This window comes from Garra rufa, chromosome 1, assembly GCF_049309525.1.
Source record: "Garra rufa chromosome 1, GarRuf1.0, whole genome shotgun sequence".
Taxonomy (NCBI): domain Eukaryota; kingdom Metazoa; phylum Chordata; class Actinopteri; order Cypriniformes; family Cyprinidae; genus Garra; species Garra rufa.
In genome coordinates, this window is record NC_133361.1 from 19,996,367 (window position 1) to 20,023,858 (window position 27,492).

At 37.4% G+C, this 27,492-nt stretch overlaps 1 protein-coding gene across 3 annotated transcripts; it reads left to right on the top strand.

Annotated features, from left to right (window-relative positions):
• The first annotated feature begins 3,941 nt into the window (after positions 1 to 3,941).
• Positions 3,942 to 19,951, top strand: gpr139 (G protein-coupled receptor 139). 3 transcript variants are annotated; one of them, XM_073848395.1, is made up of 3 exons: positions 3,942 to 4,144; positions 8,385 to 8,387; positions 18,984 to 19,951. In XM_073848395.1, the coding sequence occupies exons 1-3, from the start codon at positions 4,021 to 4,023 to the stop codon at positions 19,949 to 19,951; spliced, it is 1,095 nt and encodes a 364-aa protein (XP_073704496.1). In that variant the 5' UTR covers positions 3,942 to 4,020. The 3 variants fall into 3 exon arrangements, with proteins under 3 accessions (XP_073704496.1, XP_073704505.1, XP_073704513.1); XM_073848412.1 differs by lacking the exon at positions 8,385 to 8,387 and adding an exon at positions 16,274 to 16,276 and having other exon boundaries at positions 4,012 to 4,144; XM_073848404.1 differs by lacking the exon at positions 8,385 to 8,387.
• Positions 19,952 to 27,492: the final 7,541 nt, after the last annotated feature.

Genomic DNA, 27,492 nt, shown 5'->3' on the forward strand with positions numbered 1-27,492 from the left:
CTTTTATTCAACTAGCAAGCTTTTTTTGACTGGAAATGACACAGGCTTCTCCTAAAAGATAATAAGACGATGTACAAGAGGCATCATTGTGGAAAAAATATTTCTCAGCTTTTATTTACATTGAACAAAAAAGTGGCACGTCCAAAATTATTCATACCCTTTTCAAACTGTCACAGTCTATGGGAAAATCCAAAGTTCTATACCATTCCAAATAGTCCAAGCTGTTCTAAAGCAACCTAATTAATTTTAATCAACTCAACAGGTGAAAAATAGAAGCTCTTTGCTGTTTGTTTGTGGACAAAGGAGCTCACTGAGGACCTGCAGCTGTGCATTGTGGCTGCTCACAAGTCAGGAAAGGGCTATAAGACCATATCTAAATGTTTTGAAGTTCCAGTGGCTACAGTGCAAAGTATTAATAAAAAATACAAGATGTTCCGCACTGTGAAAAATCTCAGAGGACGTGGTTGGAAGTCAAAAGTGACGTCTGTGCTGGCCAGGAGGATAGTGAGAGAGGTAATAAAGAATCCAAGGATCACCACCAAGGCCATCCTGATTAATCTGGGCTCTGCTGGTGGCAACATCTCAAGGCAGACAGTCCAACAGACACTGCACACTGCTGGGTTCCACGGACGCAGACCAAGGTGGACATCACTTCTCCAGATAAGGCACACAAAAGCCCGCTTGGCCTTTGCAAATGCTAATCTGGACAAAGAAGAAGTCTTCTTGTCTTCTGTTTTATGGTCAGATGAAACAAAAATTGAATTGTTTGGCCACAATGATGTAGCCTTCATTTGGCATAAAAAGGCAGAAGTCTTCAACCCTAAGAACACCATCCCCACTGTCAAACATGGTGCTGGGAACCTAATGTTTTGGGGGTGTTTTTCAGCCGGTGGACCAGAGAGCCTAATCACAGTAAACTGCACCATGAAAAAGGAGCAATACATCAAAATTCTCAACAACAACATCAGGCAGTCTGCAGAGAAACTTGGCACCGGTGGACATTTCAGCATGACAACGACTCAAAACACACAGCAAAATGGTGAAGAAATGGTTAGAGGATAAAACATTAACGTTTTGCAGTGGCCCAGCAAGAGTCCTGACTTTTGAGAATTTTCCAATTGAGAATCTGTGGAGGGAGCTAAAGATCAGGGTGATGGCAAGGAGACCCTCCAACCTGAAGGAGTTGGAGCTCATCACTAAAGATGAATGGGCAAAAATACCAGTGGAGACATGCAAAAAGCTGGTCAGCAATTATAGGAAGCGTTTGATTGCTGTAATAGCCAATAAAGGCTTTACTATTGATTATTGAGAAGGGTATGAATAATTTTGGACATGCCACTTTTTGTTCAAATGTAAATAAAAGATGAGTCATGATTTTTTCCACAATGATGCCTCTTGTACATCGTCTTATTATCTTCTGGGAGACGTCTGTGTCAAGTTATCTCGACCAAACATTGTCATATCCTAACAATCATGGAAAGCTTATTTTTTCAGTTTCCAGATTATGTATAAATTTCAATTAAAAAAAAAAAAAAAATTACATACATAGAATATATATAAGCAAGAGGGAAGGAATTTGGATTATTATTTTATTATATCAAATAATATAATAATTTTTGTTTTAAAAATTGATAGCAAACAAAAGAAAAAATGCATTTAGATGAGTATTATTAATAATCTGTAACCTAATATTTATTTTGAAAATTACCAAGTAAAACTACAGGTATTGGTAATCATATCGATAAATATATTTGTATACAAAAAATGAAAGTACCAGCATTTAACTCACTCTGGAAAAAGTGGTATCGGAACATTATTAAGAAAATTTTGTAATTAGAGATAATATTAAATAAGCAATAAAATACGACTTTATGATAAAATAAACCTTGAATGTAACAGAAGCCCATACAATACTTTTCAAGAGTTATAATGAAAATAACTAAAGAAATTTTTTTTTTTTTACAAAAAATAAAATAAAATCCAGCTAATGTTGATATTCCTTTGGTGTTTCAACCTCTTTATATATATATATATATATATATATATATTAGTGGTGGGCCGTTATCGGCGTTAACGTGCTGCGTTAACGTGAGACTCTTATCTGGCGATAAAAAAAATATCGCCGTTAATCTATTCTCAAAGTTGGGTTGGGAGCTGGGTCTAAACTACGTAAAATATAATGACTTTCACTTTGATATTTTAGCGCGGATGACGTATACCTATACGAAATGCACTGTAGGAGGCGGCAACGAGTCTTCATCTTCTGTGAAATTACCACATCAAATGAGACGTGCAGACATGGATGCAGTTATGAAGCCGCTTCAGGGCAGGTGCGTGCGTTGTTAGACCCTTTTTACTGGGGCACGTGTCCCAGTGAAAATCTGCTGTGCCCCAGTAAAATCTCAAGTTTGAGTTATAATTTACTTTGATAATCCCGAAATAAAGACATTAAACTATATGCAACAACTGAATTGATGCTTCTAAAAGCAACGCAGTTTAATCGAAGAACGGAGAAATCCATGCCCGTGCGCGTCTGTGTATTTACCGGCAACGCGCACGTCGCGCAGCCTTTTGCGCAGAAGTACTTGTCTTGGTTACACAAGTTTGTATAGGTAATTATGTTGTAAATGCAATTGTCAAGCAGTTTGTGATGCATTTTGGAAACAGGAGATGAGCGCCTGATCTAATGCGCCACCTGGCCCGTTCTCGAAGACTTACTTTTAGTCATTATTTGGGTAGCACACATATTCTGAAAATGCCTTCAGTAGAATTCAAATTAGCCATTTTAATCTAGATTAATCTAGATTAATTCCAAGATTTAATATAGATTAATCTAGATTAAAAAAATTAATCTAAGCCCACCCCTAATATATATATATAAACTGTATATATATAGATAGATATTTTTTTTTACATTTAGAAAATTTTATGGGTCTTGCTTTCGTTTTGCAGCTTGATATTGCAAATTGGTGTGTCTTACCATATTATTTTAATGCATTTGAATGTATTATGAGCTCACAGTTTTACCATTTACTGCACGTTGTTATATATCGTTACTTCCCTACAGCAGCTAATGAACCGGAAGTCTCGCCCATATCCTTACTTCCATTGAAGAAAAAGGTGGATAAGGTATACATATATAACTAATAGTTTTCATATTATTTGGTTTCTACCCAATATTCTTAAAAAAAATTAAACAAATGCAATAAAAATAGTTATTAATAATCTGTATTGACAAGTAGTATTGGTAAATAGTTAATTGTTAGTATTATTTTATAAAAGTTTGTGATGACAAAATTATTTTAATATTTTTTAATAATAATACAAATAAATCTAGGATGCTTTTAATATTTCCCAACATAATGACATATTTCACAAGTTCCAAAAATGCTAAATAGCTAGCAGCCATGTCCACCATGTGTGCCGTGGACGCACTGTACGTGTAACTGGTGTGAACTAGTCGAGTCATGCTACAGCTCTTATTTACTTCTGGGTCGCCCTTCAGACGCACGAGTGTGTCAGCACAGAAATCACCTCTCAGTGGTGTCAACACCAATCGTCTCTTCCTCACTTAACGCCTCTCGCTCTCCCAATGTTCCTCTCCTTCACGCCCCCCTCCCCCTTCCTCACTTATTTTCACCCTTTTTGCGTTCATGCCTCTCCAGATTTCATTCCCACCAGCTCGCAACCCCCCCCCCCTTCTCTTTCTCTCTCTCTCTCTCTCTCTCTCTCTCTCTCTCTCTCTCTCTCTCTCTCTCTCTCTCTCTCTCTCTCTCTCTCTCTCACACACACACACACACACACACACACACACACACACACACACACACACACTCTTCCTCACATCCCTGCCTCTCTTCCCATCACATCGCCGGTTTCATCGCCTCTCATCGTCTGTGTCTCTCTGCCGCGCAGTCATCCTCTGGCTCCCACACGTGTCAGCTGGCTCTTCCTCTGCGTGTCCTGCGGTCCGGCTGTGGTTCGTCTTCTCTCTGGAGCTTGTAGGAGGGCAGAGAGGCCATGGAGCACAGCCACATCTTCACCGTGCTGTCCACCAACTCCAGTTCTTGGAGTCCTCGCGGTTGCCCTCTCGGACAGTTTCCTGTCATCTACTACAGTTCCTTGCTGTGCCTCGGCCTGCCTGGTAAGAAGGACACAAGAAAGATTTTCTGTATTGATAGTGCAACAATCCATGTGTTCATGCATGACTTTGTCCTTTCATGAAGACAGAGAAGTGCATCACCCCAGATATTCACATTTGTGGTCAATCTGAACAGATTTTACATGCAGATTGTTGAAATCTTGATTATTTAGTGCTTTTATGCAAGATTTTGTGCATTTGTGAATTGAATAGTGGTAGGAGCGCAGCATCCGTTGTAGTCATTACAGGTTTTTCACGCAGATTCTTAAAATCTTGAGCATTTAGTGTACAATGCATGTTTTATGCATGATATATGAAGTGCATAGGGGTGACAAAATAGCATTGTCCCCAAAATTCACATTTGTTAAGTTTTTTATACTCAGATATTGTCTTCAGCTCAACCACATTTTAATTATTTAAAACACAATGCATGCTTTAATGCATGATTATGTGCATATATAAACTGCATAGGGTTGAGAAAATAGCATTATCCCCAAAATTCACATTTGTTAAGTTTTTCATTGCAGATTTTTAAAAATGTGTCTTCAGTCCATCCTAGTTTTGATTATTTAGTGCACAATGCATGTTTTATGCATGGCTTTGTCTTTGCATATATGAGCGCATAGGGGTGACAGGACTGCATTGTACCCAGAATTCACATTTGTTGTTTTTCAATGTAGATTCTTAAAATTTTGTCTTCAGTCCAACCTATTTTTGATTATTTAGTCCACGATGCATGTTTTTTTGCATGACTTTGTCTGTGCATATATAAAGTGCATAAGGGTGAGAAAATAGCATTGTCCCCAAAATTCACATTTGTGACATTTTTCATTGCAGATTTTTTTAATTTTGTCTTCAGTCTAACCTAAGTTTGATTATTTACTGCATAGTGCATGTTTTTATGCATGATTTTGTCTGTGCATATGTGAAGTGCATCGGGGTGACAGGAGTGCATCGTCCCCAGAATTCACATTTGTGAGGTTTTTCATTGCAGATTCTTAAAATTTTGTCTTCTGTCCAACCTAATTTGATTATTTAAAGCACAATGCATGCTTTCATGCATGACTTTGCATATAAATAATATGAATTTCTTAGGGGTAATAAATGTTGACTATTTGTGCCCATCATTACAAGTTATTAAATCTTGATTATTTAGTACACAAGGCATAATTCTTTTTTTTTTAAATGCATGACTGAAGTCACTGAAGAGTGCATCATCCCTAATAGTCATATTTGTACTTGTCAATACAGATATTTAAATGCAGATTCTTAAAATTATGATTATTTAGAGCAAAATGCATGTTTTTATCTGTGCATTTGAGTGAGAGGAGTGCATCGCCCCAAATATTCACATTTGTGGCTGATTTTCTATGCAGATTTTTTAAAACTTGAGTATTTAGTGCTTTTATGCATGATTTTGTGGGAAGGGGTGAGAAGAGTGCACCGTCACATTTGTACCTGTCAACAGGTTTTTCCTCAAAATCTTGTTAATTTATTGCACATATCATGAGTTTATGCATGACTTTGTGCATGTATGAAGTGCATAAAGGTGAGAGGAGTACATCATCTCCAAAATTCACATTTGTGAATACTGCAAGTTTTTCACTGCAAATTTTTAAAACTGCGTCTTTAGTCCAACCTAATTCTGATTACTGAATGCAGAATACATGTTTTTATGCATGACTTTGCATATGAATGTATGAAGTGCATAAGGGTTATTAATATTACCTAACATTTGTGTCCATCATTACAAGTTTTTACATGCATATTCTTAAAATCTTGATTATTTAGTGCACAATGCATGTTTTAATGCATGACTTTGTCTGTGCATTTATGAAATGCATGGGGCGAGAAGAATGCATCATTCCTAATATTCGTATTTGTACCTGTCTATACAGAGTTTTACATGCAGATTCTTAAAATCCTGATTATTTAGAGCACATTGCATGTTTTCATCTGCCAAATATTTACATTTGTGGCTGATCTGCACTAATTGTCATGCAGATTCTTGAAAGCTTGATTATTTAGTGTTTATATTCAAGACTTTGTGCATTTGTGAAGTGCACAAGGGTGAGAAGAGTGCATCGTCCTTAATATTCACATTTGTACCTGTCAACAGGTTTTTCTAAAAATCTTGATTATTTAGCACACAAATCATGTTTTTAATGCATGATTGTGAAGTGCATGGGGAGAGAAGAGTGCATCATTCCTAATATTCGTATTTGTAAATGTCAATACAGGTTTTTACATGCAGATTCTTAAAATCTTGATTATATAGAGCACAATGCATGTTTTTATCTGTCAAATATTCACATTTATGGGCAATCTGCAATGATTTAGTGCTTTTATGCATGACTTTGTGCATTTGTGAAGTGCACAGAGGTGAGAAGAGTGCATCTTGTGAAAGACTGGTTTTTCACAAGATTCTTAAAATCTTGATTATTTAGAGTATGTTTTATGCATGACTTTGTGTTCATGAAGTTCACCCTCAATATTCACATTTGCGCCCATCAATACAGGCTTTTCATGCAGATTCATAAAATATTGATTATTTAGAGCACAATGCATGTTTAAAGCATGTTTTTTTTTCTGTGCATATATGAAGTGCATAGGGTTCAAAGAAGTGTAATATCCCCAGAATTCACATTTGTGGCCAATCAGTACAGATTTTTCAAGCAGATTCTTAATTTTAATTATTTAGTGCACAATGAAGTCCACAGGGTTGAGGCAAACGCATTGTCACCGGAATTCACATTTGTGTTCAATCAATACAAGGATTTCATTGTAGATTTTTTTTTACATTTTTGAGTCGTTTGTGTCTAAATGTGTGTTTTGGTCCAACTTAATCTTGATTATTAAGTGTACAATGCATGTTTTTATGCATGACTTTGTATATAAATGTGTGAAGTGCATTACACCATGTATTCAGATTAGTACCAGATTTGTAGCTTTTTTCATGCAGGTTCTTAAATCTTGATTATTTAGTGCACAATGCATGTTTTTATCTGGGCATTTGCAAAGTGTTTAAGGGATGAGAGGAGGTCATTGTTTCCCAAATATACATTTGTGGCTCATGCAGATTCTTAAAACCTTGATTATTTAGTTACAATGCATGTTTTATTGCACAACTTGTCTGGTCAGGTGAGAGTATCACATTTGTAGCCGATCAGTAGAGGTTTTTTATGCAGATTATTAAAATTTTGTCTTGTCCCACTTAATCTTGATTATTTAGTAGCACCCTTGACCAAACGGTCTGTAACCTTGTGAGACGCAGCCGTGTTGGCATCAAAACTGAGGAAAAACACTGTTTCCAAAGGTCATCAGTGACATTCAGAATTCAGTGTCTCACAACATACATCAGCAACAAAGACCTGTTATTCCACAGATGCTGAAATTAGATCCGGCTCTAACTGGAATGACCTGGGGAGCAAGACAGATGATACATTAGATGTCTTGAGTAGTGGTCGCATTAATTGGCCTCAAGCGTTTAATATTCATCCTCCTGGACACTGAAATTATATTTGGTCCCTGCACAATTGGAGGTTGATTGCTCATTTATGACTAATGGTATTATTTGCAGGTGTGCCGAACATGTTAATCGAAGCTTCTCTCTCAGGTCGGATGCCGCGTGGCACAGTTACAGTGGAATGATTCATTGTCAGATTGAGATGAATCGCCGAGCCCTTGAGCGATGCACTCAGCCTGAGCAGTTTACACAAATATTTTCATTTGCTTTCGAAGGCAGGCAGTCTTTCTGTTGCTCAGTTGCTAAATAGCAGCTTGAATTTCGACTCCGACACGGGTTGCTGGGACAAATAGTGGCGTGATGAGATGAGATTTGCGTCTTTATTCATCGCTGTGTGAAAGTCATCACACCTGGCAGTGATTTGGGTAGATGGAGGTGATAAAACAAGCAGAGATGGAGAGGTGGAGAAGTGAAACCTCTCAAAGGCATTGTACACAGAAAGTGAGAAAAGCATAGAGAACGGATGGAAAGAGATTGAAAAGAGAGAGAGCAAGGCTGACTAAGAGCAGGTGTGATTAAAGAGGAAAGAGGTGAGGAGTGACAGGCTTTGTTCGCAGTTTTACACTTGTTGACAAATATTAGGACTTTGGAGTTTTAATGATGTTTTTAACACACAAATATTCCATGTAGACATTTCAATTAATTCTAAAATTCCATGCAAATGATTAGGAATTTCAAAACATGCTGTAGTTTAACAGTAGAAGTACTGTATAGCAGTAGGTCTTTTGTGAAACAAAACTAATCAAATGCTAATTGCAAAAAATTAACTGTGCATAGTTGAAGGAGTAGTTCACTTTCAGAACAAAAATTTACAGATAATGTACTCACCCCCTTGTCATCCAAATTGTTCATGTCTTTCTTTCTTTAGTTGTAAGGAAATTGTTTTTTGAGAAAAACATTTCAGGATTTCTCTCCATATAATGGACTTCTATGGTGCCCCTGAGTTTGAACTTCCAAAATGCAGCTTTAAATGGTTCTAAACGATCACAGCCGAGGAAAGAAGGGTCTTATCTAGCAAAACGATCGGTTATTTTCAAAATATAATTACAATTTATATACTTTTTAATCTCAAATGCTCATCTTGTCTAGCTCTGTGCATACTCTGTGTAGAGATTAAAAAGTATACTAATTATAAGTGTTTTTAGAAAATAACCGATCGTTTCGCTAGATAAGACCCATCTTCCTCGGCTGGGATCATTTAGAAGCCCTTTGAAGCTGCCTTTAAACTGCATTTTGGAAGTTCAAACTCCAGGGCACCATAGATGTCCATTATATGGAGAGAGATCCTGAAATGTTTTCCTCAAAAAACAAAATTTCTTTACGACTGAAGAAAGGAAGACATGAACATCTTGGATGACAAGGGGGTGAGTACATTATCTGTACATTTTTGTTCTGAAAGTGAACTACTCCTTTAAAAGAGCAAAATACAGGAAATAGGCTTTTAATGTCAAAGACCGTTCAAGAATGTTCAGCTGTGAGTTGTTGTAGAAGCTTGATATCCTTTAAAAAAAAATAATAATAATCTAAGAAAACACAACCCAGATATTAAATGGTATCCAAAAATTAATTATGCAATTCAATATATTACTGTGAACTGTGAGCTGTGAACTGCATGGCAATTTTTGACCAATTTCGCTAAATCAGAAAATAAGTGTAGAAACCACAGAAACAAGTGTGTTCAGATGAGCTCATGCCTGTTCGATTGATCGCTGGAGGTGAGGCTCATTAGGGTCACTAATTGGAAGAGGTTGGTCTTATTTCATTGCCTTCTCGCACCGAAGGCTGTACTTCGAAGGACTGTTTGATTTATGTCTTCTGGTTCTATTGAAGATGAAGGGTTTTCATCTAGAAACTGACTATAACATCACGTGTGTTGGAAGGTCACAGATCCGCAGTAACGATCCTCTCGCCGGCTCTACATTACCCTGGTGGTGTTATTCGCCAGTTGAGAGGTGAAGCCAATGATTTTCAATTTAGGTAAATGATCCAGGGTGCTCTGAGAGCTCACCGCCTTTGTGAGGAAAGTGTTTGTGAGCGTTTTTTTGTGTTCATGTCAGGCAATCAGCAAGTCAGGCAAAACTTTGAGGGGAGAGTTGCTGAAAACTTTTTGCAGGCTTCATTGCAGAACATTCTTAAAAATAAAGGTGCTTCACACGATGCCATAGAGGAACCTTTTTTGCCTAAATGGTTCCATAAAGAACCTTTAACATTTGAAGAACCTTTCTGTTTCACAAAAGGTTCTTAAGTGGCGAAAGAAGGATCTTGAGATTATAAAAAGGTAAGAAAGAGATTTACAAAAACCTCGGACTGAATGGTTCTTTGTGGAACCAAAAATGGTTCTTCTATGGCATTGCTGTGAAGAACATTTTAAAGCACCTTTATTTTTAAGAATGTATCTTGTCAAATTCTGAGACACTCCGAAGATCTCTACTTAAACTCTAGAAGACACACATGTGAGTCTTCAGCAAAAGTCTCCATTTGCTCAGTTTTTACAAGCTACGAAACTCTATGTGCATTATGTCTTTATAAAACACTCAGAACAAATAGATTTCCAAGAACAACAAATGGTGATGGTGATTGGTGATGTTTCCAATTTAGCAGTACACAATATGCATGACATATTTTTATCGACTCATTACTTATTTAAACTGACAAAACTTTTGAAATGTTTAAAAACTTCCAACACAGTAAGGTCATGTGGCAACAAAGTAGTATAGAGCTGTTTTAAATGGCTACCAAACACTGTATATACTACTTCATGAAAAACAGCATGCAGAATGCAGTATATACTGTAAGCAATACTCTAGTATTGTAGTCTGACACAAGCAAACATGTAGATTCAAAGCAAACTGAGGTATTACGATCGGTTGCTCCTGTTCTGGGCCTCAGAGACCTGCAAAGACAGGTGAAATCAATATTCTTATGGTGTTGACCACAGCTAAATGGAAATGTCAGGAAATGTACAACCTCCAGGCCACAATGGATTCCTTTTGTTTGTCTAAATAAAGTACGTTCTCAGCGGGGCATCTGGAGAGATTAATCAGTGAAAGAGAAAATCCGGAAACAAAAGCGGAATGGACAGTAGAATATGAAAAAGAAGAATAAAGAGGATAAGAAAAAGTCAAACAAAGGGAGTTGTGAGCGGGATTTAGGGAATCTGGATTTTATGTCGGACTGTAGTCTTAGTGACGCTCCGATACACATGAACACGCTTAGATATGACGTCTGCAAGACTGAAAACTGATCCACACAGCCAAGAACAGATACACAAATTGTTAATATGTAGAACTCAATCTCAAATAAACAACCAGTAACTTTAAGACTCACTGAAACAAATGTCAGCAATTAAACAAACACTAAAACATGAAAAGTTTAAGACTAGAAAAAAAACTAAACATCTGAAACTGACAGTGCTGGGTAGTAACTGACTACGCATAATTTGGATTACGCAATCAAATTTAAAAAAATGAACAACTTGTAACCAAATTATACAGTATAATTATATAAATGTACATTTTAAAATACTTGTAATCAGACTACAGTTACTTTTTATTGATTAGATGATTGCATATTATTCGCACACATCTTTGGAAGGCTTTTGTCTTTTAAACACATAAAAATGTACAAATTCACATTATTATACTACTTGAAGTTAATACGTAAATAACACATTTGCATGTTCATGGTTCTCTGACATTAATGATCACATGACATGCAGGTAAACAAATGCAATATTTCACTTTTTTGGTGTTTTAGTTTGATTACTGATTACAGTAAAAAAAAAATATGACTACAAAAAAAAGGTTTTTAACATTTGTGCAAATTTATTAAAAAATAAAAAACTGAAAAGATCCCGTTGCTTAAGTATTCATACCCTTTTCTGGGACACTTGAAATTTAGCTCAGGAGCATTCATATTGCTTCTAGATGTTAGTACACTTGGAATGGAGTTAAACTGTGGCAAATTCATTTGAATGAGTCTGATTTAGAAAGGCACACACCTCTCAGAAAAGGTCTACCAGCTGAAAATGCATATCAGAGCAAAAACCAAGTCCTGAGGTCAAGATAACTGCCTGTAGAGCTCAGTGACAGACTTGTGTTAAGGCAATGATCTAGAGAAGAGTTCAGAAAAAAATCTGCTGCATTGAAGGTTCACAGAAGCATTATCCATAATGGAAGACCATTGGAACAACTAGGACTCTAGAAAATGTCTGCCAGCCCCCATCCAAGCTGACAGAGCTTGAGAGGTGAAAAGGTGAGGCAAAGAATGGCAGATAATTGCCAAATGCAGATGTGCAAAGCTTGTCACATCATACCCAAAAAGACTTGAGGCTGTAAAGGTGCTTCAACTATGTACTGAGTTAAGGGTGTGAATACTTATGCAATGTACTTATTTCAGTGTTTTATTTTTAACAAATTAGTAAATTTTGCAAATCTGTTTTTTTCTTTGTCATTATTATGGTGTATGGAGTGTAAATTGATGTGGGGAAAAACTAATTTAAAGCAGTTTGACATAATGCTGCAACAAAACGTGAAAAAAAAAGAAGGGGTATGAATACTTTTGCAAGGCACTGTATTCATTCTGTTTGTGTTTTTATATCAATATTATCCTAAAAAATAGTGCAAAATATTGTCTGAGGAACAAAAAGCTTTTGTGGTTGGCCAAACTAAACCAGAATTTCCAGGGCAAGGGTCTCGACAACATTTGTGTTTGTTCTTATCATTTCCAGTCTTGTAGGTGAAATATTAGGCTAATATCTTAATTAATATGGTTTGTACGTATACCACCTATTAACTTTAGTCTGTCAAAATATGGCGCAGAGTCCATATGGGTCCCTATATGATTTAGCAGATTTTTCTGTGGTTTAGACAACATAAATAAGCAAAACAATGTATTCAGTTGTACATTAACCATACAATCCATGCTGTTGTTTACATCCGAGTATCACCAATATGGTTAACTGACCAAATTGTGATGTAAGTGCAAACCCTGTATTCTGATTATATTACCTAAAATGTGTAATGCAATGGATTACGTAACTAACAACCTTTTATGTAATGTAATTTGGAATCAGTAACAGACTACAATTTGTAAGTAGCCTAATCTACCCAGCAAAAAAAGGGAATATCAAAAACCACAGAAAATTAGAAAGGAGTGATTGAATTTCAAAATAAATATCATTACCAAGCCAAGAAACAATCAATAGTAATGTGAAGAAGAACTCAAAGCATTCAGTTGTGCTGTAATAGAGTTCAGGCTGTTGTCACTGAACTCAGACACAAAAATAACCTTCATTATCCTGTTAGTGAGTTTGACACTGGAAAGCTTGTTTTGTGCAGCCCGTAGGAAAGACAAATCTAAAATGAGATCTCAGTTGTTTCTTTTAGAAAGCAATGGCATCAAAAGGAGACATTTGTCTCCTGAATCTCTGGATTTCCTCTTGCTAAAAAGACCCCAGTAGAATCTCACACGAGTTTCATAACAGCTTTCAATTGTGCTCGGATTTGCTAAGATAGCAAAGCCTGCAATCAAATGCCAAAGATCTCAACATGAACTCTCATCAAATCCTCCTAAAACCAAATGATCTTATTGAGCCACTTTAATTTTATAGCTCAATTCATGTGGCTAGAACTGAGCTGAAGGTTCTGTACCCTCGAATTTGTACCTTTGGAGCATTAATAGACAAGCCAGAATTCAAAACTGTAAAATAATTCGACATCAATACTCTATTAAAGACATACGATAATCATTATGAACCTGGTAGCCTTTCCTACGGCGGCGTCCACGCACACGTGCACACACTTCCCGTGATTGCGCACACTCTCTTCCCCACGCTTTTCTTTTCGAAGGGCTCACAAAAAATCTTCTGCTACTTCTGTCCCTTCATCAGGATTGAAAACGTGCGGTAGCTGCTGTAACAAAACTCGGCTTATTACTAAACTGGCTAGTCAAATTGGATATTCAAATAACGTAATGTCGTTTGCTCTCAAAAAGTGGCAGTCACGAGGGAAATTCAGAGCCAATAAGCTTTTAGTATCACTATAGTGCGTCTTCTAACCTACCTTTGGTGAGGAGATTTTATTTTTAATTTAGAAAAATACAGATTTATGAAGCAACTCGAGGAGTGGAGGACGAAGCTTGTCTATAGATGTTAGATGGAATAGGTATGTAGGCTACGTGTTTTTATAATGACTCTGCTAGATTTGTTGAGTTTATTTACAGCATTTACCGTGTTGTGTTCCTTACAGTGTTGTGTTTCTCATCAAGGTAGTCATTTGTGTATATAAGCACAATGTCTAGTAATAAAAAATCTAATTTAGGCTATGTATTAAATAAATCTGACAAGACCTGTTCAGTTATCACATGGAAAATAGATAGTCAGGTCAGCATACTCACCTTATTTTTCAATGCGAAAGTAAGCTGTTTTCTGGTAATGTGTCAGATTTCCGGTTCATAAGCCGCCGTAAGGAAATAATTAGAAGAATAACGAAGTGCAAGAAATGGTAAAACTGTTTGCACTACAAATCATTGCGTTCATAACTAAGATAACACATTAACCCTTAAATGCATGAATGTTTCGCCAGTCATTATTACATATTTGGGTCTTTAGCGGCCCCGGCCTATACAGTGCCTTGCAAAAGTATTCATATCCCCTTCATTTTTTTCACATTTTGTTTTGTTGCAGCATCATATTGCTTCGAGTGGAGTTAAACTGTGGCAAATTCATTTGAATGAGTATGATTTAGAAAGGCACACACCTCTCAGAAAAGGTCTAACAGCTGAAAATGCATATCAGAGCAAAAACCAAGTCCTGAGGTCAAGATAACTGCCTGTAGAGCTCAGTGACAGACTTGCGTTAAGGCAATGATCTAGGGAAGAGTTCAGAAAAAAATCTGCTGCATTGAAGGTTCACAGAAGCATGTAGCCTCCATTATCCATAATGGAAGATGATTGGAACAACTAGGACTCTAGAAAATGTCTGCCAGCCCCCATCCAAGCTGACAGAGCTTGAGAGGTGAAAAGGTGTGCCAAAGAATGGCAGATAATTGCCAAATGCAGATGTGCAAAGCTTGTCACATCATACCCAAAAAGACTTGAGGCTGTAAAGGTGCTTCAACTATGTACTCAGTTAAGGGTGTGAATACTTATGCAATGTACTTATTTCAGTGTTTTATTTTTAATACATTTGTAAAATTAGCAAATCTGGTTTTTGCTTTGTCATTATTATGGTGTATGGAGCGTAAATTGATGTGGGGAAAAACTAATTTAAAGCAGTTTAACATAATGCTGCAACAAAACACGAAAAAAAAATGAAGGGGTATGAATACTTTTGCAAGGCTGTGTATATTCAGCATGGATGGATTCCTAACCCATTTTTCTAAGCCAAACCAGTTAAATATTTCCTTTTGATATTGTTTTGTTTTATGCCTGTGATAGTTACGCATGAAACATCACACCATTATTGTCTATCAAACAGTGCCTCCTGTTTGCAATATCAAGCAGCAAAACGAAATGTTTTGTATAGTTAAAACAGCTGGAAGTGGATGAGACCGTAAACCACACACTTTAAAGTTACAAATGGCCATGCCCACTCAAAAAAAAATAAATAATAATAATAATTAAAAGATGGGTACATACTCTATACTGCAGAAATAATAAGGGTAGTATGCTGTTTTTCTAACCACATATTAATTTTCAAATTTTCAATGTGTGTGTTCTGAAAAGATAAAACTTGCATCTATCCTTCAAATGTGATGCAAATGTTTTAATCAAACCTATCTCTGCCTGTCTTTCCGTTTGTCTATATATCATTAAAAAGGATGCTTGTGTGCCTGAGATTGCCAGTGTTTATGCAAATGTGTATGTGTGAGTTTGAAGTTGGAGTCTTTGTAATTTGTAATCAGCTGATGTTCTGCAACTGTGAAGTGCGATTCTCCAGACTCCTGACTGGCATATGTAATCCAATTCCATCTTTATTAGCAGCCCGAATGACTGTCAGACAGGCAGAGACACACCATGGGTGCAAAACACTTTGAAGTTTCCATCCAGTATATCGCTCCACGCAGCAGCCCATTGGCTACAGAAAGGCCATGGTGGGAAATGTGCTGCAACTTTTATTGAATTACTTTTTTTTAGGTTAACATATCACAGAATGTTTCCTGAGGTCTTTTGTAATGAGGCTTTATCCTCTATGCGTCCCCTTCCGCTGTGTTAAATTGTTTGGCTTAAATAAAGGCAGGGCTTTAGTGTGCACGCTCTTTTTTTTTATCACAGTGAGGGGTCATTTCAATCGCTGGTCATTTCTTCTGCCTGTACATCTCACGCTGCTTGTGCGTGACCCACAAACAATACAGGCTTGGATGAAAGCAAGGTAGTGAAAAGTCTAGAAGAGAAAAGACTGGATGCTAGAGGATCTGTGTATCCTTGGGCCTTTTTCCCGGGTTATTGTGACATGGATGTAGAACACTGCATAAGCGCCAGTGATTGGATGTAATTGCGCACATGTTGCTGCTGCAGTTTTTATTGAAGGTCACAGTGAGACAGAGGTGAAAGCTGTGAAGGAACACAGGCAGGCAGGAAGAAGAGGGACAATGACAAAGTCTCAGAAGGTCAAGTTCTGTCATGCATTTGGATTTGCATGTGAATCTGTGTACATGGCAGCACGTGTGTGAATTTGAGTGTGCATGTGTGTCGACGAGTGAATACGTGCATGTGTGTGTGAACTTGAGTGTGTATGTGTGAATGCATGCACCTGAATGTTAATGTATGCATCTAAGTGTGTGTGTGTGATTGTGAACATGTGGCTGTATATGCATGCATGTGAATTTGAGTGTGTGTGTGTTTGTGTGAGAATGCACGCACATGCATGTTTACGTATGCATATGAACATGTATGCGAAAGTTTGTGCATGTGAGTGTGTATTAATGCATACACATGAATAATAATGTATGCATGAGAACATGCATGTAAATGCATGAATGCAAACATATTTAAATTGCAGTGTGTGTGAGAGAACGTATGCATGCGTTTGTATTTGCTGAATTTGAGTTTGTGCATGTGAATGCGTGAATGTAAATCTGTCTACATACATTTACATGCATGTGTTTTCACTCCCGACTCGCCACATATTGACCCTTGGTCAGGACCACTTGGTGCAGGGTCCTCCATTGCTTTCAGTTGTTTGGTTTAATTTAAAGGTTTGCATGCAAAAACAGAAATTATTTCATATAAATTTAGTTGGAGCACCTAAGCCCACCCCTACCCTTAAACCTAATGAAGAAGCAGTATTAAAAGTGTTACAATTTTTGTTGCATTCCATGTCTTCTAAAGCCTCACTATATGCGAAGAAGAGCGCAAAACATAAAGTTTTAATTGCTGAAAATAATCCCACTCCCTTAATATGCTCACATTTCATTCAAAAATATACTCCCGTTCTCTAGCAGGATGCAATCGGTCATGAGACACACAATGGCCAATTGCATTTCACAACCAAGGCTGACGTAAATCTTCTTCTGGTGGTAATTTTTGAATTTACATTTTTATAATTTTTGCATTTATACAACAGTTTGACAGCAAAATAAATAAGCAAAATAACAACAAATTGTTTTTAAAAGCCCTCTTTTGTACTAACTAGTTCCCTCTGCCACAGATTCAAATCAAAGTTTGACAGTTGAACAGCGGAGCCTAAGCCTCCTTTACTAATTCCAAAATGTCACTTGCTTCATTGAACTGAGTGACTGTGATTAACGTAACTGTATCTGACAGAGCATTCATTATTTAGTTTGAATGCAAACGATAATTAGTTTGAATGTCTGCTGAGGAAATCTTTGTCGTAACATTAAAAAAAAAGCGTTAAAAGTAACGTAATAGTCTTCACCATAGTCCAGAGGTCTCAAACTCAATTCCTGGAGGGCCGCAGCTCTGCAGAGTTTAGCTCCAACCAGGATTTCATCCTGAAGACCTTGATTAGCTAGATCAGGTGTGTTTGATTAGGGTTGGAGCTAAACTGTGCAGAGCTGTGGCTCTCCAGGAATTGAGCTTGAGACCAGTGCCATAGTTCCTTCTTCACTGCTGACTCATTTCTAAAAACAGTCTCTTGTTGCCATCTAATTGCAGAACAAAAACATGCACTGTTTCTCAAAACTAAATACTATTATTGTATTATTTATGTGAAATATTGTTTATGTACAATAATTGAAAAATAATATTTAATAAACAACAACAAAAACAGCTATCAAATAAGTTCCTAGCCAATTCAGTTGAAAAGTACAAAGGCAGCGTTCTAATATACAGCATTAAATTTACATAAACATGAGATTCTGATAAAAACTATCTTCTCTAGAACAAATAATAGATTAATGAGACCTAGACTGCCTTTTAGATATACCCAAAATGAACTACATCTCATGTTTAATCACTACAGAGACATCAGAGCCAGCAATAAATTCCAAAAGATCTGGTCAAGCTGAGGCGCTGTTGGGCGGATTCATGAGAGCTGAACGCCCGCTGACCAACTGGAGCCCACATGTCCGAAAAACACAAAAACGGTAATATTTATAAATTTAAAAGTATACTGGATTTGGGAGTCCGCCATGAAACTGGCTGTAAGAAGTACCGCAAGCGGAGTGATACGATTACAAACTGTGAAGCGGCTGTTGGAGTTCTGATACTGCTCTAATATCACACTCCTATCAGCCAATCGGATTCGAGGATCAGAAAGAACTGTTGCATAAATATATATATAAATTTAGCACGACTATAAAATTCCCAACGCCTTTCGCGTCGGCATATTGATGCCAAAGGTTTTTATTCAAAGCCATGGAGGACCTTGCATGTCAAAAAATGATGCTAAAAAGTGATGCCAAAGGATCCTGAACAAGCGTCAATTTGTGACGAGTTGGGAGTTAGAATGTGTTGATTCATGTGAATGTGTTAAGTGTTTGCATGTGAATGCATGCATGTTAGCATTCATACATGCATGTGCATGCATGCATTGGAATGCATGTGCGTAAACATGAAAGCATGTTTGAAATTAGCGCATTCATGTGTGTGCATGTTGTGATTTCCACACTTTGAACTAGTGAGTCTGTGCGGTAGATGAGAAAGATGGAGCAGCTTTTCAATTTGGCTTTGCTATATTTCGTACTCGTGGTACTGCAATTCCAATGCAATATTGTATGACTCATTCTTTACACCGGTAAGTTTAACAAAGATGTATTTTCTCACCTGTATGTGCTATTATCCAGCAACACCTTCTCACCCACCCCTTCCTCTCTCTTGTCTTCTGCTGTCTCCATTTCTTCTCATGCTCCACAGCAAACATCCTCACGGTGATCATCCTTTCTCAGCTGGTGCTGCGGCGACAGAAATCGTCCTATAACTACCTACTGGCCCTGGCCGTAGCCGACATCCTAGTCCTGCTGTTGATCGTGTTCGTGGACTTCCTGTTGGAGGACTTCATTCTCGGAGCGCCTCTGCCCCACTCACTCAACAAAGCAGTGCAGGTGCTGGAGTTCTCCTCCATCCACACCTCCATCTGGATCACGGTTCCTCTGACCGTGGACCGATACATCGCCGTGTGCCATCCGCTGCGCTACCATACCGTCTCCTACCCGGCCCGAACTCGCAAAGTGATCTTGGCGGTATACGCCGGGTGCCTGATCACCAGCGTCCCATATTACTGGTGGCCGGAGCTGTGGCACGGGCTGCCGGGAGCAAGCGCTGGCGGCCGCAGTAGCAGCGCAGGCCAGCACGTGTTGGTTTGGGTCCACTGTGCAACGGTTTATCTGCTCCCCTGCTCTGTTTTCTTCTCGCTCAATGCCATCATTGTACGAAAGCTCCGATGCCGTCGTAGCTGCTTCCGTCTGCGAGGCTACTCCACTGGAAAAACCACGGCCATCCTGCTGGCCATCACCTCAGTGTTCGCCGTGCTTTGGGCGCCACGCACACTCATGATTCTTTATCACCTTTACACGGCACAACCGGCCATGCCTGGACCGGCCAGACTGCTGCATTTGGTTACAGACGTGGCGAACATGCTGGCACTTCTCAACACCGGCGTCAACTTCTTCCTTTACTGCTTTATCAGCAAACGTTTCCGGAGGATGGCCGGCACGGTGCTAAAGGCCCTTTTCCGATGCAGGAAGCAGCCTCCGCCATTTTACGCCAGTCACAACTTCTCCATCACCAGCAGCCCTTGGATCTCACCAGCCAACTCACACTGCATTAAGATGCTGGTGTACCAGTATGACAAGAATGGCAAACCAGTCTGCATATCCTCCTGAACGCCAACTCAAGTCATGCCGTATCAATATAACACTGGCGACTAAGTCAGGCAAGCTTGGGATAAGTCCTTCCCGACTGGTGATCAACAGAAGGCGGCGATCTGTTTGTTGGAAAGTGCCTCAACGAAAGATTCAGTGTCAGGTTCAGAGACATCTTAAGGCCAAAATGTGGTTCTTTCTCTGGCAAAAAAACAAGTGGGAGTGGTCATTAAGCTATAACATGCCAATGCCTTTCAAGATATTAATGCAAAAAAGACTCAAAGTCAAGAGAAATCATTAAAAGGCTTGCTCGCATTCCAGGCAATGACTGTCCAATAAGACCAAAATACATATTGATGTGATTTAAAGAGCTCGTCTCTAGTAGGGCTGGGCAATATAAATAATGTACACCTCAATATTTTTTCAAAGTTTGACGATATTCGTTATATATATCAATAGTTTTCCATTTGCTCTCGACAAATTAAAAAATGTGGGTTTTTTGGCCCTCGTGAAAAAAAAATGTTTACTGCAAAATCAACACTAGTTAAAAAAAAGTATTGTATTTATATTATTCTCTTATTTACATTGCATTTACACATTGTTAGTGATGAATTATGGAAACATTTATAAAAAAATTAAAAAAGGACTTTTTCTCTCACAATTGAGACATTTTTCTCAGAATTGTGAGATAAAAACTAGCAATTGCGAGTTACAAAGTCAGAGTTGTGAGAACTTGCAATTGTGAAGAAAAAGTCAGAATAGCAAGAAAAAAGTCAGAATTATGAGATATAAACTCCCAATTGGTTCAGTGGTGAAAACAGCCTTCCATAAATGATTTGTGAGCTTGTAGAATACAGAAAGTGAGCATGATTGAACGGAAACCTTTTGCCTCTGATTGGTCAGTGCTTAGCAGACATGTGTGATTGGTTATAATGCTCAATGTTGTTAAACATTGAAAATAGAAACCTTTGATGCTTTTCAAAATGTACTCACACATATGGGTGCAGGAACATTTAAGAAGCCTGCATAGCAGCAGAAATATTTGTCATGTATAAACACATTTTTTAACATTATAACAATACATGGTATTCCCTATATTTGTATGTACAATATTCGATGTATCGCCCAGCCCTACTGTCTAGCATGATTGCAATTGAATGCGCACCAAAGCAACATTTTCCATGAAGAAAAAAGGATTCAAAGCTGGAGCCAACGAGATGTTAATGTATGTGAGCCACCCTTCCCCTCTCACCTTCTCAGCAGAGAGACAGAGCACTCCCTCCCTTTGTGACATTAAAAAAAAAAACATGCTGGCATTTTCGTTTAATATGCTGTTGGTCTCTGAGGGCCGGTCGCAAACAGCACAAGCTCTTATTAAAGAATCAAGCCTTTAGATATGCTCAGTGCTGGAAACCTGCTTCGTTATTTCTGCCTGAAGAAGAATAATCACAAAAACGCAAAGACTTCGGCTTCAGCAAAAAGCTTCTGGAGCAACTGACTGTTAAGTGTACAATTACGGCAAAAATATACCTTTAGAGAGGAATTATTCTTTATCGGTTGAATCAATATTCTAAGCAACGTCGACACTCATTGCTCAGTACATGAACAGATTTTCTATCACAATGAAGAACACTAAATAATTAAGACTTTTCAACTTCTGCCACACACGTACGCACACTCATTTGTCCTCTCCCGGGCAGCCTCAAGAAGAAAGAAGGCGAAAAAGAGAACGCTTTTCAAATAAAATCAATTGCTGTCTCCAGAGTGAGCTATTGGAGGAAACCACATTCATTTATCTTCACTGCGGCGTGGAGTAACAGGCTGCCATCTGGAGTGCTTTAACTGTGGTGCATATATATTTAAACTATACAGCGGGGAGCATGTTCGTAGATAAGGTAGACAACTTAAAAATGTATGATCTCTGTCGTAGACAAGGCTGTATCCACCTGTCTCATTACACCAGGGCCAACAGTGCATGCTAAATGCTGTGTTGTCTTGGTGGTGAAATGTAAAAGAGACAAATGGTGTCTTTCAGGACTGAAAACGGTTACTTTCCATTACAGCGTCCATTTTAAAAACTGTGGCTTTTAGTCCATGTCTGTAAGCCCTGAAGAGCAGTTTGAGGTGTGTATGCTTGCGTACTCCTTAAAGATGATAAATTTAGTTTACACATTTACAATCTTCCATATTTCAATTCCAGGGTAATGGACAGAAGATATCAACTTGTCTTGTTTGCAAGGTCACACGTTCTGTCTAATAATGCTCTTCCATACGAATTCTTTCTTCCATACATGGACTTAAACACTTAAGTAAAACTTGTGACTATTTTTCGGTCTGTAAAAAATCTATAACATGTAAAAACTGCAGTGCTGGGGAGATTTTTTACAAATTGTAGGGCCACATTTACTAAACAGGCAACTTAGCATTATAGCACAATTGACCATTTGCACAGATTACTTCCTTGTTTTAGACAAGCCAGCTCAGTCATTTCCGGTCAACTGTACTGTGCCGTAATAGGAGTGTACTTTGCTCGTTTTCCCTACATAATCCATTCACAATTGAAGAAAAGTTTTGTTTGCCTAAGAGGACCGAACGTCCATGTAATAGCGTTTTAAGAATGACAAACGCGAGTAAATGGGCTAAATATGCAGAAGTCATTGCTATGATCGACAGTAATTACCCAGACCAAACATCTGACAAGCTGTTGTCAAAAAAAGAGCTGTGCATTAAATGATTCAGACTAAATTCAGAGTAACAAAACTACAGCAGTAACAAGTTTTTGTTGGTTAAATATAGGCTATTTACAGTATTTAATAGCTTAAAATATGTAGTTATTCAATTATATAAAATATTTTAAATCCATATCGAGTGCATTATTTAATTCTTATACCATTAATATTTAACTTATTCAATTTGTAATGAACTACATAAAAGTATTTAAATAATTCACTCTTATAGGCTGTTTGTGTCTGAGCTTATTTATTTTAATGACTTCACTTGCTATACTATATACTTCAGTGCGGTGAAAGTACTACAATTTATTATACTAGTAATTTTATACTTAATCAAAAAGCAAGACGTCTTGAAAAAAATAGACACAGCTGCAGCCAGTGATTGATCCTCTGCTGCCATCTTCTGGTTATATGGGTAATTTCATGTCATTTTCATCTTAAAAAGATGCTGTTGTCCATGAAAAGACATTTTTTTCATGTCGTCTTTATGAATGAAAAGTCAATCTTTGAAGAGAATTTTATTGCACTTATAGGCTTTAAAATATTACAAGATTTAAACAATGTGTTTATTACTATGAAGGCAAGTTAGGGATTGTCAAGAATACAGACACAGCCAGATCATTTTCACAATTACCAGTGCAATCTACCAAGATCAGAGCAAATTTCCGCAAGCTTTATGGCATGCTTTTTTTTGGCGTTAAATAATGACACAAATACCATTCATTTGACAAGTGCAAACGTTGGCAAAACATGTTACGTGATTCCTTTTAATACTCTCCTCCCATAAATTTAGCATCTGCGGGAAACTCTTACAAATGGATATACAAAAACTCCCCCTGATAGCACACATACATCTCAGAGACATCTATTTGACATCTGCATTTACATCTGCAAGATGTCTATTTGATGTCTTTAGGATGTTTATGAAATAGAATGTATGTAAACCTGACATCTTACAGACGTCTGCCAGATGTTTGTACACAGCAGATGCTTTCCAGATCAAGAGATCTTTAACAGACAACTTGCAGACGTAATGTGCTATCTAGGTCGTCGCAAAAATAACTGTCCTTGAAAGCACACATAGATCAAAGAGATGTCTATTTGACATCTGCAAGACGGATTTTATAGATTCATCTGCAATACGTCTATAGGACGTCTCCTATCAGATGTCTTTCAGCGAGATGTCTTTAAGATGTTAAGATTCGTACACAGCAGATGCTTTCCAGATCAAGTGATCTTTTACAGACATCTCACAGATGTACCTGTTGTATCTGGCATGTGCACGCCTTTTCAGCGCTAACCCAGATAGCACACGTACGTCTGCAAGATGTCTGTTAAAGGTCTCTTGATCTGGAAAGCATCTGCTGTGTACAAACATCTGGCAGACATCTGTAAGATGTCAGTTTTACATACATTATAATTCATAAACATCTTAAAGACATCTAAAAGACGTCTATTTAACATCTGATAGGAAATGTATCATAGACGTATTGCAGATGAGCAAACTATGTCTTGCAGATGTAAATGCAGACGTCAAATAGACATCTCCAAGATGTACGTATGCTATCAGGGAATTCTTCACGGCGAGTCTTTAGAAAATCCTGAAAGTACTACTGTATTGACCCGAATATAAGACAATGTTTTTTTTCTTGGAAATACATCTGAAAAGACGGTCGTCTTATATTCAGAGTCTAGACTTTGACATGTCAATAATAGACCCACAACTATAGGTGGCGCCAAATACGTTTAAAACGAGTGTGTCTCAAGAAATGCATAATGTAATATTTGTCAGTAATGTTAGAACAACGCAATGGAAAACAAAAGAAAAAGAAAAGCTTACAGCAACATGAGCCTTGACTGTCATGTTAGCCTGATAGGACCAAACTTTCTCTGTAAATGATTTTAAAACATAAGACAGTACCTAGATTTGAAGACTGCAACAAGATTTCACTTCTACTGTTAATAAAATGTTGGTAGGGTACTATGAGATTATATAATTTAGATGAGTTAGCCTACCTGTTATTTTATGGTATATCAAAAAGTGTATATTTTTAAATGTGATTGCTGGTACATTTCACCAGTATTTACCATACTTTCAAAAAAAAAAAAAAAAAAAAAAAGGAAAACATGCAATTTGAAAATAATAACAAGAATTTTTTCTTCATAAAACACAAGATTTGTAGCCTGGAAAAATCCAGACACTAATCTATTAAGATTAAGGGTCTGGCATCGAGCAATGAAAAGGGCCTAACTCGAGGGGCGGCACCAAGCATGCATTTGAAACTCTCACTGCATGCAACTGGATAACGCCACGACCAATCACAACAATACACATAGCGGAGCTAACTGATTGATTAAACTCTTGCCGTATCCAGTCGGCAAAAAAATTTGAAAAATTCGAGCGCGGTTTTCTGTTCCTCTTTTAATGAAAAGCCAAGTCTAACTCGTTCATTGTCGCGGCCAAAGCTGTTTCAAACAACTGGTGTTCATCTGTAGCCATCTTTCAATGTTTACTAAATGATTCCGGACGTCGCAGTGCTGTCGTCATCAGCTTAGCTCGCCTCTGGCCCGCCTACATCAGATACACCGATTTGATTGGACTTTTTACAAAAGGTTCATCTTAAAAAAGGGTCGGCTTACATTCGGGTCAATACAGTATTTTAACGCCAAAAGGCGGTTTGCTTTGGCGCAAGCTGTTATTAAATCTGGCCTGTAGTCTGTTAACAATTACAAATTGCATGATAAAACTGTGGTCAATAATTTAAAAGATTACTCATTTTAGGCGATGTATTCTGACTACTTTTGGATTACTTTTAGTAACTTGCTTGATTATTTATTTCATACATTGTGTAATTGACTGAAATGTGCTTTTCTCCCCAAATTCAGATGTATACCCTGCTAAAAAAAAAAAGAAAAAAGCTAAAACCAGCCTAGGCTGGTTGGTTGGTTTTAGCTGATTTTGAGCTGGAAAAAGCTGGTTTTAGCTGGTCTCCCAGCCTGGTCAGGGTGGTTTTAGGTGGTGGTCCATCTGGCCAGGCTGGGAAAGTGACCAAAACCCCTCTAAAATCAGCCATATACCAGCTATGACCAGCTAAAACCAACCTGGTTGTCTTTTTCAGTAGGGTAGGTTGCAAATTATCAGTTAATCATGTAATCCATAAAACTGTAATCTGATTATAAGCATTTTAACATAATATAATCTAATTACAAGTATTGGAATCTGATTAGGTAATCTAGACTACATGTAATCAGTTACTACCCAGCACTGTAAATAAACTGATTTGTGTAATTGCATTCATTAAACCTAAAAAGTTTTGAACCCAAGCCAGTCTTGAAGCAACACAGAACAAGAGTCGTTTATCGAACAAACTGAACAAATGGATCTGTGTAAACAAGGACGATTCCGTTCATTCATTCACTGAGATGAATCAATATTTCCACTATACTAGCAATAGCAAGTAGCAAATTGTGGTTACAGCTTTTGATGTAAATTAAATGCAAAACACTTTAAACTGAAAATCCGCCCTAGGAAACAAGTCAATGCATTTGTATTTGATTTAATGGGTTTTTTAAAATGCGATTATATCAAATGTGTGTAACAGTTATCAAAATGCTCTTAATATGCAATTATTTTGTGAAGAAGCCTGTAATTATGCATCTTGATTGTTCTTGCTATTGTAATCAATTATATTAATATGGACCCTGTAATGTAAAGTCTTGCCAAATCTGAGTTGCTCAGTAGATTGTTCAGGAAATAGGAGCCCTGTTACTGGCGACGTTAAGGTTAACCTGTGAGATCTGTGTCAGTGAAATATAGGCAAAAAGCGTGTAATGTCATATGCTAGATATGTACAGAATACAAATTAAGCAAAACTATAGACTAGAATGTCAAGGTGCTGCTAAAGTGTCTGTACTGTATATCATCCAAACTGATATTTATTCTGTCTCATATTTATTTGTTTCTACCATATTTGCCTCTGTCCTTCTTCACCTAGATTGTCTACACAGATGATTCCCCTTACTATTAAGGGAACATTTATGAATGAAGTGCAAAAAATGACATAAATAGAGTCCAGAGTGGCCACTAAAAAGTATCGTGACCCATGTTTGAATGTCATTGCATTAGATGGTTTGATATTTTGTATAATGCAAAGAGGTTTGTAAGTTTTATGTAAGTGTTCATATACTTTTTGAGGCCACTACATGAAGGGCCAATCAAAAACCAATAATAAATGTCCTCATGTTCAGCATTCTTTCCTCTGAACAATCACAAAGCTTATATATTTGGACATTACTGCCAATGTATTGATACGACAGATCATTTAAAGCCACGATCAGCCTTCATGCAAAAAAAACCCAACAACTAATAAGGGGGTAAGAAATAGGTTTCCTGATCCTTTAATCTTTTTTAATAAGGTCGTGTCTGCTAGTACAATCTAAGAGACACTGAAATGTTTATTTTTGAGCACATATTTGAACAATATTGTACATATATTTAATGTCGTCACTGAGGCTGTTAACCTTTGGTATGTGTACAAGAATGAATGTATGTGATCAAATATGGAGCATATTTGCATTGTGTCCGATATACAGACATCTTTTTACAGTTGTGAGATGTTTGGCTGATCAGCAGTGAATCTTTCTATATGTAGGCCAAGTGAATGTATTTGTGTATTTTCAGTGAATGTACTGTATGTTATGAAAAATAGCATGCAAGTTATTCTGATGTATATTTTCTTGAACACATTAATCATTAAAAATGTATCACCTTTTACCTACATTGAATGTCTGAAGGTAATTTGCAATCAATTATATGATTATAAACATATG